This window comes from Mus caroli, unplaced genomic scaffold, assembly GCF_978045245.1.
Source record: "Mus caroli unplaced genomic scaffold, Mus_caroli_1 scaffold_13, whole genome shotgun sequence".
NCBI classification, from domain to species: Eukaryota; Metazoa; Chordata; class Mammalia; order Rodentia; family Muridae; genus Mus; species Mus caroli.
Genome location: NW_028227268.1, coordinates 8470991 through 8490707, shown reverse-complemented (window position 1 = coordinate 8490707; position 19717 = coordinate 8470991). Strand labels below are relative to the sequence as shown.

General features: G+C 45.6%; 1 protein-coding gene across 2 annotated transcripts in view; it reads right to left on the bottom strand.

Moving 5' to 3' along the window:
- Vcf1 (VCP nuclear cofactor family member 1) overlaps nucleotides 1-19717 on the bottom strand; it is a 23396-nt gene extending 3679 nt beyond the window's left edge. Inside the window, exons 1-2 of one of the 2 annotated variants that reach the window (XM_029484203.2) lie at nucleotides 19413-19717; nucleotides 12676-12775 (exon numbers count right to left, since the gene is read on the bottom strand). In XM_029484203.2, the coding sequence (XP_029340063.1) occupies nucleotides 12676-12775; nucleotides 19413-19636 (324 nt within the window). In that variant the 5' untranslated portion in view covers nucleotides 19637-19717. The other variant, XM_021175803.2, reaches the window with a different exon arrangement.

Here is a 19717-nt window from a genome sequence, read left to right as displayed (position 1 = left end):
CAGTGCTCACATTAAACTAGAATTCAGAATAGGATTCTAAGGAAGTCAGGTGGCAGGAATGGCTGGAGTTAATTTTCTTAAGCCTTAACTCAAAGCCAGTAGCAAAACACAGTTTACAAAGGCCTTGCTTGCTTATGCTACCTTAGCATCCTAGAATGGCTACCTGCACTTGAGAAGGTCATGAATATGCAAGTGCGCCACCACCCTGGATCAGAACCCACCCACAGGAGGCTCTTTCCTTAGTCTGCTTTCCTTACTATTTCTTGTTACAGGCACTTCCTGAAAATTAAGGCAAGAGCTAGAATCGTCTTTAGTAAGTCATTTGCATGTCTAACTTTATGTACTTCAAACTATAACAGTCAGAATGACACTCTTCAGAAAAGATGAAAGCTCATTAACAGGTCAGGAGAGCTCTCCAACTTTTTAAGTATACTTCAACTCACTGGTCCCGCTGGGGTTTCCTGGGCAGTTGCCCTACTGTGTAGCACAGGCTGTCCTACTGAGTAGCATAGGCTGCCCTGGCACGTGGAATGCTTGTCCTCACGCCCCCATGGGCAGGGATTCCAGGTATACACCACCATACCAATGCTCTCCTTCATTTGTTTCCTAGGTTCACTTTTAAATCTTGTCTTCACTTAAAATGTCTCACAAACAAACATCTAGCAAAACTGGTTACATTATAATATATCTATTATCACAAAATTATCCTCAGCATTAGCAAATACCAGAAACTTACACATCTACAAAGTCTCTTGTTCTTTAAACTGAACCCTATATATAGTGTACAGGGCAGGGTTGTTTTGTTTTTGTTTTTGTTTTTTCTTGAGCTGGCAAGATGGCATAGCAGATAAAGGTACTTATTTGCCACAAAACCTGACATCCTGACTTTGATCTGTGGGTCGAACCTGTTGGAAGAAGAGAACCAATTCCCCAAGAAGTTGTAAATAACATCTATATAGTAAAAATTCTTTTAAAAAAATATTTTCTTGGGGCTGGAGAGATGGCTCAGTGGTTAAGAACACTGGCTGTTCTTCCAGAGGTCCTGAGTTCAATTCCCAGCAACTATATAGTGGCTCACAACTGACTGTAATGGAATACAATGCCCTCTTCTGGTTGTGTCTGGAGACAGCTACCATGCACTTACATACATAAAATAAATAAATAAACTGTTTAAAAAAAAAAAATTTCTTTCCCCCACACCCAAAGGGGCAGCACATTTGGCCTCCTGAGCTGTTAAGAGAGAACACAAAGCTGGGTGGGAAGGGAAGTGAGATGGAGCTCTGAGGAGCTGCGGATCAGAACATACTTACTGCATCAAATTCTGAAAGAAGTTATAAAATATTTTAGGTTAAAAACAAACTTTATCATATACATATTATACACATCAAAACAAGTCTGGGGCTGGTGAGATGGTTCAGTTGGTAAGAGCACCCGACTGCTCTTCCAAAGGTCCGAAGTTCAAATCCCAGCAACCACATGGTGGCTCACAACCACCCGTATGAGATCTGGCGCCCTCTTCTGATGTGCTTGAAGACAGCTACAGTGTACTTACATATAATAAATAAATAAATCTTAAAAAAAAAAAAAAAAAACAAGTCTGGAAGACACAGGAAGCAAGTCATTTAGAATTTAGATTTTCTACATTATTTAACTACTTTATTTCCATTTTTAAATTCCTCCGTGTGTCTGTGTGTGTCTGTGTGTGCGCACGCGCACACAGGAGGGGGGCAACAGAGGGCATCTGGTCCCCTGGGACTGGAGTTACAGATGGTTATCAGCTGCCATGATGGTGCTGGCAACTAAGTCTGTAAGTGCCATCAGTCATCTCTCCAGATCCAGTTATTTTTTTAAGAAGAGTTTACACAAAAAATGTATTTAGAGGGAGAAAAATTAACCACAGATAAAAAAATGTTACTACAAAACAGTAAAGTCTTTAGTGACTTCCAACTTCAAGACAGACTCTAAAAAAGCAACTGATCTATCTAGTCATTAGATTTATGGGAACAGTTTCACCTTCCCCGACTACCAAGGACTGAAAGGCTTGCAGGCTGGAATGATGCCTCTCTCATCAAGGTCTTCTTCCTCCCTTCAGTTCCACAAGAGGAAATGGGGCAGTGTTGCAAAGCCCCTCCCCAAAGCCATCTGCAGGCGGGCAGGCCCAGATGAGCTGCATCGCCAGTCTCTGAGCAAAAGCACAAAGTGCCCTGTGCTGTCTGCCCCCTGCCCTCCCAGCCACAGATGAAAAGCAAGGTTCCTTCCCAGTCTGAAAATATGAAATGGGCAGAGACTGGCCAAGCCCCTCTCACCAGGTGATGCTAACTTTTAGTATTAACTAGAGGGTTGCAAGGGGGAACGACCCTTGTTACACCTGTGTTTGAAAGGCACTAAATTCTTTTCCCAACACTGGTGCCGTGTTGTTTGCTAATAGCATCCTCAGGAAAGTAGTGGCCACTCTGAAGAATCCAGTTTTGAAAACTTGAAGAAAAGGAGTCTCAAATAGTCAGCCATTATATCCTCACAACCACTGGCAGCACGGTGCAGCCAGAAGGGCACTGTCCTGGGAGAAAATGTGGAGTCCTTGTAGGCTTCTGATGTACTTGCCAGAGCACCAGCTGCTCTCATGCCCACTATGCAAACAAACAAATATGCCTGCTATTAGGCTGTCACCAGAGCTGCTCAGGCACTTGGTAAACATTTACTAAGCTCAGTTAGGGGAAATGGTGGTAACGAATCCACAGATAACCAGAGTCCAAGACTACTTGCTGGGAGAGAAAGGCAGCGGAGCATGCTGGGTAAACATGAGAGAGGAAGGATCCTAAGGGTGGCTCTACAAGTCTATGAGCTAAACTTTAAATAGGCAGGAAACAACAAACCAGGAACAAATGAAAGAAGTGTCTTGAGGGTGACAAGTTCCCAGTGTGGTATTTGTGACACAGCTGTACTGTGTCAAGGGCTGGTGAACCATAAAACACAGAGAGAGGTCATAGCTAGAGTATGCGAGCCACTGAGGCCCCAGCAGAGGTTCTGAGCACTCAAGTCATGCTCTAGTTGGAATCTTAAGTTAGAATCACAGGGATTTGTATGTGATGAAGATACAGAAGAAAGGTCCATGGAGGTTTCCTCATAAGGCTGAGCAGGAGGTGGTCACAGGGGACTAGAAATGTTGGAGGTATATGTCATACCCTGAGTGGGACCGCAGGGCTAACATGCAGGGGCAGCAGCTATCAGGAACCACTTGCTGAGTTATCACCTGCTCTTCTCACACTACCTGCAAGTTTTAGTTGAGTCAACAACGAAGCCAAGCAAGGAGAGGAAGGGAATGTTCCTGAAAAATACCACAGGCTACAGACAAACAAGGCGGATGGGGTAGGGAAGGAGAGTAGGACGCTGCACATGGGTGAGTCAGGAAGGAGAAGGCACAAAAGCAGACCAGAGAAGAAGCATGTTCACACCGCGAACCCAAGAAGTACGAAGGGAGAAAACCCATCAATGGCCCCCGGGAACCTGGCAAGCTCTGACAGGCAGGAAGAAGGCACGGTGCAGGAACTGCAGAGCAGAGAATGAATACACTGTAGAAGGCCATCTTTGTTTTCAAGAGACGGGGAACCGCTATTCTCCTGGGTAGGCTTTACCATGCTGTGAAGCTAGTTTATACCTTTACAGCATGGCAGAAACTAAATACCTCTAAATACTGCTTTCTACTCAGAAGCTTTAGAAAGCTGCCCAAGCAAACATATTAATTGTGGAGTCTCTATGCTTCATAAAATCAAAACTAGGCCGTGTATGGCCTGTAATCCCAACATGCTGAAAATAAAGGTAGGAAGATCTTGAACTTAAGGCTGGCCTGGGCCATCTGAGCTATAAAACGCTCAAGAACCAATTACCGGAAGGGAGACATCAAGCTAAACGAAGGATGGTGCTCCCTCCCTGATGGCTAGCTTGCACACAGTTAAATGGTGCTCCTCGGGCTGTGAGGGGGAACTCTTATCAAGTCTTACGAGGCTGTGTCCCCTCGGTGCCAGGCAAGAAGCACACACTGCTGCAACAGCACCCAATCAGTGATGAGGAAATCAACCCCAAAAGGTGTTGATCTGCTCCCAGGGAAGGATTCCACCTATTCAGATGCTGGAGGCCAGAGAGGTCCTAGACCTTGGTGGGGAAGCTAAATGGACCTGATGTGCCCATCCAACTGCAATCTCCATCCTGCTAGTACAGATTAGTAAGTCTGGTGTAGGCAAGTGGGAACTTCTCAAGGATCTCTAAGCCACACATGGGACATCTATAGCACCTCCTCCCTCGTATCACAGAAACTGGGAAGGAAAGACTGTAGGAGCCAGAGGAAGTAGGTGAGTGAGCATGTAATATGCTTCAGAGCACGGCACTGTCTGTGCAGTTTGGACCTCAGGAGAAGCATTTACTGGTGCAAGACCTATACAAGCTCAGACTAGGCTCAGGGGTAAAGGTACTTTACTTCCATGCCAGACAACCTGAGTTCAACAGCCAGGATCTATATAGTGTAAAGAGAAAACCAACTTCCATAAGTTGTTCACTGTTCTGCATAAATAAATAAAGGTAATTTTTAAAAGTTAAAGATTGGGGCTGGGTGGTGGTGGCACCTGCCTTTAATCCTAGCACTAGAGAGGCAGAGGCAGGTGGATCTCTGTGAGTTTCAGGCCAGTCAGGACTGTTACACTTAGAAATCCCATCTCAAAAAAAAAAAAAAAAAAAAAAGAAGAAGAAAAAGCAAAGTTTTAGATGGGCTGTCAACATCCTGTCATGGAGGAAAGGGTCTGTGAGCCCCTATCTCCAAGACTGATCTGCAGATACTGGTACCAAACCGTTACCCCTCCCTGAGCATCTACAGACTCACTCCTGCAAGCAACCCTAAGGAGCCTCAGGGTCATCAAAAATAGTAAACCAAACAATAAATGAAGACAGGAAAGTAGGGGGGTTCTGGGTGTGAGGAGAACACAAAGGCAGGGAGAGTTAATGTGCTAAAATATCTTAAGTGTACATGTGAAAAATGCCATAATGTGGTCTATTATTATGTGTAATTAACATATGCTAACTAAAATAATCAAAACCAGAATGTAAGTGTATTTATCACCTAGAACACGTTTTCTCCCTTTATCACAAAAGAAAAGGAGGGAGGGAGAGAGGAAAGGAAGGAGGAAGCAAGCAAGGAGGAGGGAGGGCGGGCGGGCGGGCAGGCAGGCTGGCTAGATGGATATATTATGGTTTTTATTGGTTGACTGTTTTGGGTCTTACTATGCAGCCCTAGCTGTCCTGGAACTCACTCTGTAGACCAGGCTGGCCTCAAAACTCAGAGATCTGCCTGCTTCTGCCTCCTGAGTGCTGAGACTAACAGTGTGTTACACTATGCCCTGTCACTACGTCCATCTAGAAAAAGCATTTTAATCCTTCAGGCCTTAGCTTCTCTTTATCCCTATCTCCACATTCACCGATGCTTGCAATTTATACGAACCTACAAAGAAACCACTCCCGTGAGTAACAAGGCACACTCCTGTAACCCCACATCAGCGATGAAGGCAGCACCATCAGAAGTCTAAGGGCAGCCTGGCTACCCCAAGATTCTATCCTCTACCCCCAAAATCCCTTACCACAGAGCTATAAACAGTCCTAGTTCCTCACCCAAGAGCTACTCAAAACAATTCTATGTTTTGGCATGTACCTACTACCCCACAAAAGATTCAAGACAGAACAGCTTTAGCTGGGCCTGGTAGCTCATGCCTGCAATCCCAGCACTTGGGAGGTGGAGGTTGGATCACAAAAATCAAGTTCAAGGCTAAGCTGAGCTACACAGTGAATTCCAGGCCAGCACAGGTCTGTCTTAGAGATTCAAACTGAAATCCTGTTCTGGAAAAACAAAACATGACCAAGGAGATGATTCCCACACAGTGGGGAGAAGCAGCTCCCAGCTGTCCTTTGACCTAGACATACACACACTGAACATATAAGTAAATGCAATAGAAATTTCACAATAAATCTAATTTAAAATAAAAATAAACATTTTTTAAAATTTATTTATTATTATATGTAACCTCTCCTCCCCAGCCTGAAACCTGTTTGCTCAGGTTTCAGTGTTAGAGAGCATCGGGGCAGAGCTTGCCACCCTATCGTCCTGCCATTCCCACTGCCTGCCTCTTAGCTGTTGCGGAGCCATCACGTGTTCACCTGCAACCTTACTCCAAGATGATTTGGTGGGAACTGGGCCCCTTCCCCTCCTTCATAATTCGGTGCACAAATTAGTAAAATGGAGCTTTGATCAGAATTTTTATCTTAGCTTCATCTTTCTCTTGTCTGCCTAGCTCCTTCTTCTCTTCCAGGTTCCAGGAAGCCTTCCCAGAACAGACCCCAGACATGTGAGCCGCTGGCCGGACACAACAATTATATATAAGTACACTGTAGTTGACTTCAGATGAACCAGAAGAGGGCATCAGATCTCATTACTGATGGTTGTGAGCCACCATGTGGTTGCTGGGATTTGAACTCAGGACCTTCCAGAGAGCAGTCAGTGCTCTGACCCGCTGAGCCATCTCGCCAGCCCTAAACATTTTTAAAAGTATGCCCAACTTGGAGCTGGAGAGATGGCTCAACAGTTAAGAGCACTGGCTGCTCTAGCAGAGAAGCTGGGTTTCAGTTCTCAGCGCCAGCATGGTAGCTCACAACCTTTTCTAACTCCAGTTCCAGGGAAACCTACACCCTCCTCTGACCTCTACAACTACATAGTACAGACACTCATGCAAGTAAAACACTCATAAACAAAAATGACAATTAAAGGCATCTTTTAAAAAAGATTATGCTACACTATGCCAGGGATGTAGCTTAGCAGTAGAGCATTGCCTAGCACATGCAAGGCCCTGGGTCCAATCCTACCTGTAGATGAATGAATCAGTGAGTGAGTGAATAAATATGTAAATGCTGTACATGTTCCCACTGTGTCAACAGCCAGCTCTCCTCAGTTACGGCAGTGGGTATACACTCCTGACTTTGAAAATCTGTGCACCCCCACTTCTGTGATTTTGGGCACCCCTTTATGCTCACTAAGAACACTCTCAAGGATCCGTGTTAGCATCAGAATTCCTCTCTTACTGCAAAGACAAGGTGGCACTGGCTGCTTTAGGAAAGTCACTTGTTTCCTCACAATAATGGGAAACACTTTGTACTAGGGAAGGCAGGTTTGCATGGGAGCATCTAGTGCAACTTGTAGATACTAATTACGCCCAAGGACACTATCACTCCTCCAGGTATACAGCTACAGCTCAAACCAGAAAGACCCGCTCCTGTGAAATACAACTGCCTTTTCCTCTTAAGTCTCTTTGACACAGGGCTTTATACACTTTACCCAGGTCGGCCCAGAATTACCTGCCCTATGGCTGGCCTCAAACTAATGGTGACCCTCCTGCCTCAGCTTCCCAAATGCTGGGATTACGGACAAGCCTCTCCACTTGCCTAATCAATTGTTTTTGTTTTTGTTGTTGTTGTTGTTTTTCGAGACAGGGTTTCTCTGTGTAGCCCTGGCTATCCTGGAACTCACTTTGTAGACCAGGCTGGCCTCCAACTCAGAAATCTGCCTGCCTCTGCCTCCCGAGTGCTGGGATTAAAGGCCTGCGCCACCACGCCCGGCTGCCTAATCAATTTTTATCAGCCTCAGTAAATCCTCTAAAAGAGAATATTGAGCTGAGACAGCTCAGCAGGTAAGAACACTAGTTACTCCTAGAGAAGACAAGGTTTAAGTTCCCAGCATCTCCATGACAGCTCACAGCCACTCATAAAGTCCAGTTCCAAGGATTCCAATGCCTGCTTCTGACCTTCCTGGGCATCAGAGACACATGTGCTGTACACATGCACAGGTGGCACATGCATACACATAAGTACATCTTTAAAAGGAGGGAAAGGTTGAATAAAAAAGAAAACACACTTGCCTTTTATACAGGATTCATAAAAAGGCACAAGTTAATAAGTCACTTCCTGGGCTGAAGAGATTGGCTCAGTGGTTAAAAGCACTGACTGCTTGCTCTTCCGAAGGTCTTGAGTTCAAATCCTAGCAACCACATGGTGGCTCACAACCATCCTTGATGAAATCTGACACCCTCTTCTGGTATGTCTGAAGACAGCTACAGTGTACTTAAATATAACAATAAATAAATCTTTAAAAAAAAAATCGTAAGTCACTTCCTGTCTTGCTCTCTGAGGACAGAGGTGTGCCTGACTTAGGTGCTAACTATCTGGGCTCATAAAGAATGGCTACAAAACTAATCTTCAGCCGGGCGTGGTGGCCCACGCCTTTAATCCCAGCACTGGGGAGGCAGAAGCAGGCGGATTTCTGAGTTCGAGGCCAGCCTGGTCTACAAAGTGAGTTCCAGGACACCCAGGGCTACACAGAGAAACCCTGTCTCGAAAAAACCAAAACAAAAAACAAAAAACAAACAAACAAACAAAACCCTAAGGTTAGCCAACTATACCTCAATGTAAAAACAGGCTCAGGGACTAGAGAAATGGCTCAGTTGGCTGTGTGAACCTGAAGATCTGAGTTTGTACCCCAGCACCTACATAAAACTTTGGGCACAGTGGCAGGCATGTGTAATCCCAGGTGACTACACAGGGGAGGTCACAACAGGAGGAACCTGAGGGCTTGCTGTCCAGCCAATTTAGGCAACATGACAAGCTCCAGGTTCACTGAGATTCTGTCTCAAAAACTAGGGTGGAGCACCAGCAAGCCGGCTCAGTGGGTAAAGGCGCGTGCTGTGCTAGCCTGGAGCCCCAAAACCCACAGACAGGCAAAGAAACCCACCACAATGTCCTCTGACTTCCAAGCAGCAGCATGAGATGCACACCGTGCTTACATACAAATGATAACGTTTTAAATTAACACGAAGGTGAAGAGCAATAGAAGAAAACAACCACAGCCTTTGGACTCCACACATGCACACATGATCCACACGAAGGAAAGCAGGCAGAGGAGAATCCTAAAGTGTGTAAGTCGTTACCTCTCTAAGTCACTGGGACTAAAACTCAAAGTTCTCAAACACCAATTAAGGATTTTGAAAGGAAAAAACCTAATCTCTTTGCTTTTCCTTGTCAACCCCTCACCCCGAGTCCCTGGCACTGCCATATCATACTATTTACTGGAATTTTTCCAGGTGAAGGAATTCAGCTTCTGTGAGTGCAGAGAAGCTGGCTGCTCTTGGCTATATTTAGCAAAGCCCATCTGAACTGGCAACTGCCTTCTGAGAGCAGTTCATTCCAGTTGGGGGGTAAATGGGTCTAAGGCCAGGCACTACAGCACAAGTCTTCTACCTCCCAGCAGCCATGCTACTTTTCTCCAGCCCAATTTCTCCACCAGAGTTGAAAAGACCTACTAAAATGAGAGGAAGAAGATGCAGAGCAAAGCTTCTCCCTGCACAGCAAGTCTCTAAGTAAGGCCTCACAGCTCTTCCCTCAGAACATCAAGGTAAGAGGTGTTCACTACCTCCAGCTTTCAGACAACCAAAGTCTGTGACCCTGTATAGCAGCTGCACATGAGTCAATGCCACAAGGGATTTCCCAGTAGTGGCCAACTATTACCTACAGCAGAAGGGAGTAAGTCTTAGTTCATCTTAGTGATATTAAACAAATGCCTTCCAAATGAAAACAAGCTACCAGAAAAGGAACTCTAAAATTACTTTAGTATTTCAAGAAACACCCAGAAAATGTTCTTTTCTTTTCTTTTGTTAGTATTATCTGCACTGGTGTTTTACCTGCATGAATGTCTGTGTGTCAGAGCCCCTTGAGCTGGCCGTGTGGGTGCTGGGAATTGAGCCCGGGACCTCTGGAAAAGCACCCAGTGTTCTTAACCACAGAGCCATCTCTTCAGCTCCAAGAAATGGGTCCTGATCTTACTCTAAAGAAAATGTAATTATTGGCCAGCCTCTGAATTAAAAGGTAACACTCTTATTAAAGCACTATTTTATTAAATCAACTGGCAATATTAGTAATTTATTCTTCTCTTTTATATACAATTATCAGGAAAAAAGCCAAAAGTCTCCAAAGCTGTTTTTATGCTACCAAAGAGCAGAACCTATTCCAGTGGGAAAGTCAGTCCCTTGGGCTTTACACTGTAGTAGGTCCCAGCCTTCTACCTCTCCGAGCCACCTGCTGCTCACTCATTACCCTACCACAGAGCAAGCTCAGCACAGCAGCCGATGCCCAGCAAGCAACCCTGAATGGATACCAGGCTGGGTGACCTGCAAATGGGTTCAGACAAAGGCTGATACAGTAGCCTTAAGCTGTACTGAGAAGCAGCTAGCCCACACTTCAGACCGTTAATTCTGACCAATTCAACAGTTAAACTTCTGTGGAAAAGCAAGCAAAAGATATGTGACCCGAAGGTTAAGTCACTAGCCACTATTTTCTTCTGGGATATCAATGCATGGATAATAGAAACGGAGTCAAGGGTATTTTTTACAAACTGCAATTACAAGAACATAGCGTAGCTGGGCATGGTGGTGCACACCTTTAATTTCAACACTCAGGAGGCAGAGGAAGATGGATCTCTGTGAGTTCAAGGCCAGCCTGGTCTACAAAGCAAGTTCCAGAAAAGCCAGGGCTGGTACACAGAAAAACCCTGTGTCTCAAAAAACAAGACAAAATGAAACAAACAACAAACAACATAGCCTGGCATAGTGGTGCATACTTTTAATCATACACTTTGGAAACAAAGGCAAGTGACTCTCTTCAAGTTCAAGGCCCACCTGGTCTGCACAGCAAGTTCCAGGTTAACAACTACAGAGAGATCTTGTCCACCATTACCACCACCACCAACAAAACCCCACAACAGCCGGGCGGTGGTGGCGCATGCCTTTAATCCCAGCACTCGGGAGGTACAGGCAGGCAGATTTCTGAGTTCGAGGCCAGCCTGGTCTACAAAGTGAGTTCCAGGACAGCCAGGTCTATACAGAGAAACCCTGTCTCGAAAAGCCAAAATAAACAACAACCCCACAACAAAACAAAAACCCTAATACTAAAATTCATGTGCTTAAAATAAGAAGACAGGGGCTTAAGGCCCAGCCCAGCAGTTAAGAATCTTTATTGCCTTTGGAGGACGGAGGACCCAGGGTTTGGTTCCCAGCACTCACATTTAGTTCTAGGGGAGCTGGTTTACTCTGGCTCTGGAGACACTTCCAAGCATGTGGTGCACATAAACTTACATAGGCACATAGAAAATAATTGGGGGGGGAAAAAAAAAAAAGACAAAACCAGACCCAGTAAGACAGCAGGCAAAGGTACTTCCTTGCCAAGTCTGAAAACTGATTTGATTCTCAAGCCCCACACAGTCAGAAAAAGAAAACCAATGCCTCTGTGCAGGTCGTCCAGGACCCCCTACAGTGCCCACCAGAACACAAGCACACACAAATGAAAGTAAGTAATACAATTTTTCAAGTTTTAGAAATAAAACAAAAGCCTTGAAGTTTAAAAAAAAAAAAAGACATTTTTATCCAGGTCTCAAGCATCAAAGCCACAGAGAGCATGGTTGCAAGTCCATGGCTGTTTTAACGCTAAGATGCTGATGGCATCTCTGATTGCTAGTTTCTATCATCCCTGGGATTCCCCAACCATCCCATTAAATAAAAACTCAACTACTTTTTGGCTAAATAATTACTTAAAATCAAAATGTGCAGAATAATATTTTTAGAGGTACAAGATGCTATCAGAGCCCAAGCCTAACATGGCAGAACATACTCTAGCCCTGGTCATTAATGTGAAGGTCAGTGTCCCCTCCATGGTGACTGTGGATTGGTGGGACAGAATCTAGATACTACGCAGATCCTATTAGTGGGAACCAAGTACAGCAGGATTTGTTTAGTGCATGCGCGAGGACCCAGCTACTGCCTGGCAACCGTTAGGAGTTGCATCCTCGGTCAGGGATGCCGTCAGCGTCTTAAAGTTAAACAGTAACAGCCATAAACTTGCATCCATGCTGCCTGGAACGCTGATGTGTGCTCCTCATCTCTATCCCACTCTCCTGCATCATTCTAGAACACACTGAAGAATACACACTGAAGAATAAAAGCCCTTTACAAGGAATCTGTGTACACACACTATACATACTCTGATGCCTAAAACCGCTACTGAATACAAGTAACAAAATGTCTCCCTTGGGGACAATCATACTTTATAAACCATCAGGAAATGGGCTAGTGCTAGAAATGTAAAATTAGAGGATTCAAAGATAGGCTTAAAGTCCATGAAACTATTATAAGACTCTGTGTGTATGTGTGTGTGGTGTGTGTGTGTGTGTATGTGTGTGTGTGTGTGTGTGAGTGAAAACAAACATGTACATGATACTTGCCTAGCAAGACAGTGCCTGCCTTCCTCAAAGAGGCTTTGACTCAAAAGGGGAATTAAAGGCCTGCTGTGCCAGTACTTAGCCACAACCCAGCAATAAGGAGAGAGAACAGCCACAAACTTGAGGCCAGCCAGGTTTACAGACTGAGTTCCATGTCAGGCAGAACTGCACATTAAAATCCTGCCTCAAAATAACAAGACTAGAAAGTAAGCAAGTGAAGTGGAAACTGCCCCAATCAAGGAAGGAGAGGTATTCTTTGAACAAAGACGCTCCAACTATGCAATGGAGACCAGGTCAGCGGCTATGCCTGTGGCCACTCTGCCTACCTCTGTGTCCCAGGAGTCCTGGAAGATGGGGTTCCTACTGCTCCTTTTGGTCTGGGGAGGAGGGTGGTTGTCATCATCACTGCCATTTCTTCTCCTTTTTCTGAAATTTAAAAACAAAGAGAAAAAATAACCAGCTATGGAGCTTGCAGACATTTCAATTATAAACCACAACAACATAGAAAAATGTATCCTCTTTCCTAAAAAAATTAATCCACCACAACATCCCAAGCAGAGACAGCCAGTCAGGCCAAGCTCAACAGGGAAAGGCTGGTTTCCAAATGCCTGCTGGGGACAGAGTAACAGGAGGAGGCTAACGATGAAGTTCCCCAGCTCAGTTTCCGCTTGCCATATCCTCAGAAATTGTAATTCCAAATCCCCACTCTAGTCCTAGTCCCACAGAGCATGCCCTAAAATACACACAAGATGGCGCAGTGTGGTGCAGCGCGGCATGGGAGCACACAGGTTGGTGAGAGGTTCTAACGTCTGCTTGGTGGCAGGATGGGAAGGAAGGTCTCTGAGCCATCACTGGGAAAGCTCAGGCCACACCACAGCACTGCAGCATCACTGCACTGAGCAACAGCACATGCTGGTTAGAACTGCTGGGCTAAAGGGGAAATGAGCCACCTTGCTCCAGCAAGTGCTCGCAGTATGACAGAGTGGTTACTTAGCTTATCCACAAGAGTTAGGTACAATCAGACTTAAAATCAGGATTTTTACCTCAAAGTAGAAAATAGAAATAAACGAAAGGAGGAATAGCTAGCTAGCTCTAAAACGAACTGCCTGGAATACCCTGCCCCATATGGCACCACTAATAATGTGGCCACTTAAATTTATGTAAGCCAAAATTCAAAATCCCCATCCTGCTGGGCATGATGGTTTGCATTTCTAATCCCCGAACTCAGGAAGCAGAGACAGGGGGAATCACTGCAAGTTCAAGGCCTGTTCTGTACATCCAGGCCATCAAGGGTATAGCTGTCTCAAAAAAGCAAAATTATTTAAAAAAAAAAAAAATCCAGTTACTGCCAGGCATAGTGGCTATGCCTACAATCCTAGCAAACAAGAAGCTGAGGCAGGGGAATCACTACACATTTGAGGCCACCCAAAGCAACACTGAGCTTCAAACACAGCATGAGACCTCATAGCATTATGCTCAACAGCACAGCCTCTTCACTGCAGCAGCTCAACTGAAGTGACCATATATAGCTTTGGCTCAGCAGAGCCAAACTCTGAACAGCCAGCACCTCCTTCAGGTTACTTCACACAGCTAGCCCAGACTCAGCCATGCTGCCCGCTACCTCTAGGCCAAATTGCTCAAGTAAGACCAAGTACTCACTGCACCACTCAGGGTGCCAGGCCTCACCCATCACAAGATGCGCCTAAGGCTAGCTCCTAGCTGTTCCTACACCACCCTTCAGTGAGACCAACTTCCTCAAGGCTGCCTGGCTAACCCAATGTGCTAAGCACATTCACAAGAGGCTGGCTGCAGTCCTGCAGCTACTGCTGCTGCAGCCACTCCAGTCTTCACCATACCCAGCATAAATATACTGTGGGAATCCACAATCCCTAACATGCTCACACACAACCACAGTTACCACACAAAAGCCTGCTGTTCAAGTACAGGGCCATCTAACTGTTTCCATGCGGCACCTATCCCTCTAACAGCAAAGGCAAAGGTTAAGTGAACAGCTCTTTTCGTTTATTCAAGCAATGCAGCCCATTCATTCATAGTACTAAACTCATGCTAGAGATTGAAAACCCAGAACAACTTCATATGCCTGAGTCCCCAGCTCTCCACTTTAAGGCTGATCAAGCTGTAGCTGTACTGCTACAGAGGCTGCTCAGAAAGCAATCAACTGCTGGTGTTACAGCTATTTAAAATTCACCTGGGGGTTGGTGAGATGCAGGTAAAGGTGCTTACTGCCAACCAAGCCTGACAGCCTGGGTTCCAACTCAGGTCCCACGTGGCGGGAGAAAACTGACTCTCACAAGTTGCTCTCTGACCACCAAACACACTCACACCTACACACACACACTAAATATATTTTAAAAGCCAAAAGCGAAATCGATCAGAGACCACAGAAACTCCTGTTTCACTGAAGAAGAAAAAAAGGCTAACTATTGTAAATTTATTATTAAAAAGCTGCAAAATATAAATTGTAAAAGGATTTATTTATTTTTTTTTTTTTTGTGGTTTTTCGAGACAGGGTTTCTCTGTGTAGCTCTGGCTGTCCTGGAACTCACTTTGTAGACCAGGCTGGCCTCGAACTCAGAAATCCGCCTGCCTCTGCCTCTTATGCATTTATTTATTTGGACATAGGATCTATGTAGCCTTGGAACGCAAACTCACTATGTATATGTAGACCAGGCCAACCTCAGTAATCCACCTGCCTCTGCTTCCCAAGTACGGGGGCTAAAGGTGTATACCACCACACCTAGTAGGAAAGGATATCTTAGACCTATATATCGAGAAAAATACCTGTCTAGTGTACAATACCAGTCCTAAATTATTTTACTGTAAACAACAAAAAATAAATAAAACTAACAAAATACAAAAACAAGTGACTGCTTTTAAACCCTAGGAAGAGGTTCAGCAAAGAACAAAACTTCAAAGATTCTGTAAGCCTGCAGCTCTTTACTTTGGGATAGATTACAGTATCAACTCTGTTTGGTTAGCTTTTTCAAATTTATTTTATGTTTATGAGTGCTTTGCCTACATGTCCATGGTGTCAGAAGGCAATGGTTCCCCTGGAGCTGGAGTTACAGACAGTCACCATGTTGGCGCTGGGAATTGAACCTAGGTCCTCTGCAGGAGCAGTTAAGCACTCTTAGCTGCTGAGCCATTTCTGCAGCCATCAGCTGTTTTATGTAACTGAACTGATAACTGAGTAAGGAAAATTTTTGGATTACCAAAATGTTGTTTTGGCAAAAAATTCTTTACATAGTAAAAATTTACTGGGTAGCACTGCCAAGTTCCATACATCCAAAGGGCTTATCAATTATGGAGAAAATGCTTCCAAGAAAGAGATAAAAGGCAATACTAGGCCTGATGAGACAGTCACCTTCAATCTGTATGTACACTTAGGAGGCAGAGACAAGAGAATCTCTTTGAGTTTGAGGTCTGTCTGGTCTACATAGCGAGTTCCAGGACAGCTAAGACCACACATAGGGACAGTTACAAAAACAAAAAAAATAAAAAAAAATAAAACCAACCAAACAAAAAATACACAACAACAAAAAGAAGGAAAAAACTAGTCTCTCTCTCTCTCTCTCTCTCTCTCTCTCTCTCTCTCTCTCTCTCTCTCTCTCTCGGAAAATGGGTGTTATCCAGTTGCAGCTTTCCCTATGCAGCAAGTCCCTAACCAAGATTAGAAGCCAAAATCACCACTCTGGCTCAAGAGCTTGTATCCTGAAGACTCTGAAAACATCCTACTCTTAAGAATGAGCTTACGAGCTGGGCGTGGTGGCGCACGCCTTTAATCCCAGCACTCGGGAGGCAGAGGCAGGCGGATTTCTGAGTTCGAGGCCAGCCTGGTCTACAAATCGAGTTCCAGGACAGCCAGGGCTACACAGAGAAACCCTGTCTTGAAAAAAAAAAAAAAAAAAAAACAGAAACAAACAAACAAAATCGAGTTCCAGGACAGCCAGGGCTACACAGAGAAACCCTGTCTTGAAAAAAAAAAAAAAAAAAACAGAAACAAACAAACAAACAAGCAGTAACTTAGTATATAAAATTGAACTAAAGCTTGTCCTTCACCCCAATACAGGCATTTTGCATGAGGATGTGCTGCATCGGTAAGACAAGGTCTGCTGGGAGAGACACTCAACAGTGGCAGCACACTGGAGCCTCAACTTTTATCTTATCAGCATGACAACAGCTGGCTATGCTTGGGGCTGCTGAGTCACTGCAACCAAACTTTATGAGGCTGACCAAAACTTGCCATCTCCTCATCTGTAACAGGGCATTTTCCTACCAATAGCAGCACTGGGCTGTTCTACTGTTGTCATCTGCCTCTGGGAAAGTCATGTAAGATCTCTGTCAGTTTCTCAGTGTATAAGCACCATCTCTCTGGCCTCCTTTCAGTGGTCACTAGCTAAGAATGAGCTGGTCTACTCGGCTCCATGTTTGTTGTTCTTAGTTTTCATTATTAGATGCCTCCCTAGAACACTCAGCTTTCAATACCCTTATTAATAATTGACAAGATCACTAGTTTACAATCGGTTCACTGTCTTTCTAGGCACCTCCTTTCCACTTAGGGAAAAACAATTGCTAGATCTATCACCCCCAGAATGGCTGGCTCCATCACTTTTCATATTTCACTTCTGTCCTATTTTCCTGGTCCTCTTCAAAGAACCTTAGGCAGACTTAAATATAAAGTACAACAACTGGTTTTCATTTTATTATAAAAGGTCTCACCAGGTAGCCTGGATGGCCTGGAACTGGCTATACAAAACAAGTTAGCCATGAACTCTGACCCTCTGCCTCTTGAGGGCTGGGGTTAAAGACAAGCACAACCACAGTCCATCTCAAATGTTTCTTACTATAGGTGTCTCTCTCCCAATTCATATGTAGACGCTAAGGATCTGTGATAAGGTAGACTTCCTTACCATACAACCACCCTTCTACAGTGTTCTTAGTCTACTGAGAAAGTCTGACACCAGAGGGGCCAAGCTAGCTCATGGATGATAAGAATTAAAAAAAAAAAAAAAAAATTAGGCAAGAAAGGTCTGTCCTTGATAACTGGCTTTTACAGAAATCACCGGAAAGGGGGGGGGGGGGGGAAAGTCACCAAAATATATAAACACACTAAGATTTCTATAAGTATATTAGATAAAAAGAATCTGTAATCAGCACAAACTTACACTACTTGTCTGCAGCACTAGATTAAAAAAAATCTGTTAGTGACAGAAAATGCTGAGGGCTGTCACATGAGGGAGACATTCCAAAAGAATCTAAAAGATGGCAGTCAGCTCAGGCTTGCTGCATCTAAAGGTCACAGCCCTAACTCTAATGAGTGACTGTAACTGGCCCATAATTCCAACCTGACCTAATTTGAACCTTTCAATGGTTTTCAATAATAGGCAAGATTGTGGTTTCATTCTATCTGTACAATCAGTAAGATTAAACCTTTTGGAGTACATTAATGCCATAAACCAGATTATAATTCTGGCAAGCACCTTCTAATTTCCAATTTAGTTTGATCATTTTTTTTTTTTTTTCGAGACAGGGTTTCTCTATATGGCTGTCCTGGAACTCACTTTGTAGACCAGGCTGGCCTCGAACTCAGAAATCCGCCTGCCTCTGCCTCCCGAGTGCTGGGATTAAAGGCGTGCCCCACCACGCCCGGCTTTCATTTTTTTTTTTTTTTTTTTTTTGACACACGTACAGGCTTTCTACTACAATTACTACAGAACCAAAACCAGTAACTCAATTCAGTCTAGGGACCTTAAAATTCTCACCACTGGGTCAAATCATCTCAGAATGTTGGGGAACCCCAGTCCCATGAAATAACTGTTTCAAGGAGAAGCCTTGCAAAACAATGATTAAATTCATAACCAAAGAATGCAAGGAACAAGACTCAGGGCTGGGGAGATTGCACAACCACTGAAGACCCCTGTTAGTCAGTCCTACAGAGGACTGGGGTTTTGTTCCCAGCCCTCCTCTGGTCTACGTTGACACCCGCACGTCGTGATGTACATACATATACACAGGCAAACCACTCATAAACATAAAATAAGTAAAATCATTTATGAGAGAAAATAAAAAAAGCAAGCCTACGATCCACCTTCTTTAAGCCTGAGACGACTACGGAATAAAGAGCCGCGAGCCTGAATAGACTTAGATAAATGAGTCTTTCTAAATCCGTTCTCTGTTCTCCACCAGAGAAATGGAAAAAGTACAACTTAGCGATGTAGATAGGTCGTCAAGCATCTTATTAGGAGACTTTCCAGTATGAAATAAAGCCGGCCTTCTTCATTCTGAGGTAAGGCGTCCCAACTTACATCTTCCCAGACGGAAAATAAGGAGAAAAGAAACTTCATCTGGATCGGGCCTAAAGCCCCGAGGGGCCGCCCGCCTAGTGAGGGTAACGAGAGTAACTCGCGGTGTTAGCCACCTCCCTGCTCCCAGCCAACTGGCCCCTCATCCAAACTGTTTAGAATCCTGCCTGTTAATGCTACAACCGAGAGTGGGTCACCACCCACCCGGGTCCATCTGATGAGGACACAGCGCTGCGCTCTGCCCTAAGCCCTCCCAGCTGCAGGGGTTAAGCCCAACCCCCGCCTTTCTCCTGACCTTGGGGCGCCAGCAGCTCCCCGCCCCCGAAGCATCCCGTCCCCTCTCGGAGGCGCCTCGCCCGAGGGGGGCCGACTCTTCCAGATCGGCCATCCCTCCCATCCCCCTACCACCACCGCCCGCCTCAATTTAGGAAGGACCACACCGTCCGTCTCGTCGGGCCGAACCAACCTCATTCCGAAGCGGAAAGGGCAGAAGACGAAGAAAACAAGGAAAAGACGGAGAAGGGGCAGCCCTGGATTCCAGAGCGTCGCCTCCCTGGCTGCCCACGGGGTCCAAGTGTCAGAGGCCGCGCCACCTTCTCCCCTCCGCCTCCTCCGACCGCAGAGCAGCGCAGCCCAGAGCCTCGCACCACCACCCCGCCGGCTCCGTCCGCCCCTCGGCTCCAGAGCGCACATCCTCGGCCGAGGAGCCGCGGAGAAAGCGGGTTCCCCCCTTCCCTCACCTGGGGCGGAGGCGCTCGCTCATGGCAGCTGGTGAAGGCGAGCGACGCGGCGCCGCCCCGCGCCGACAGCGAACAGTCGGAGCTGTGTCCCGGCGCCCGCCACGCCCACCCGCACGGGTCTGAGCTCTGACCGCCGCCGCGCGGGTGGTTGCTGCGGGCGCTGAGTCCCCCTCGGGCCGACCCGGACCACAGCCACTTCCGGTGTCGCCTCCGCGCCTCCCCATGTCGCAGGCGCCGTGGTACTGTCCTCCTGCGGCTGCGCGGAGGCGGGACGCCCGCCGCACTTTCCCATCACCGCGCACGCA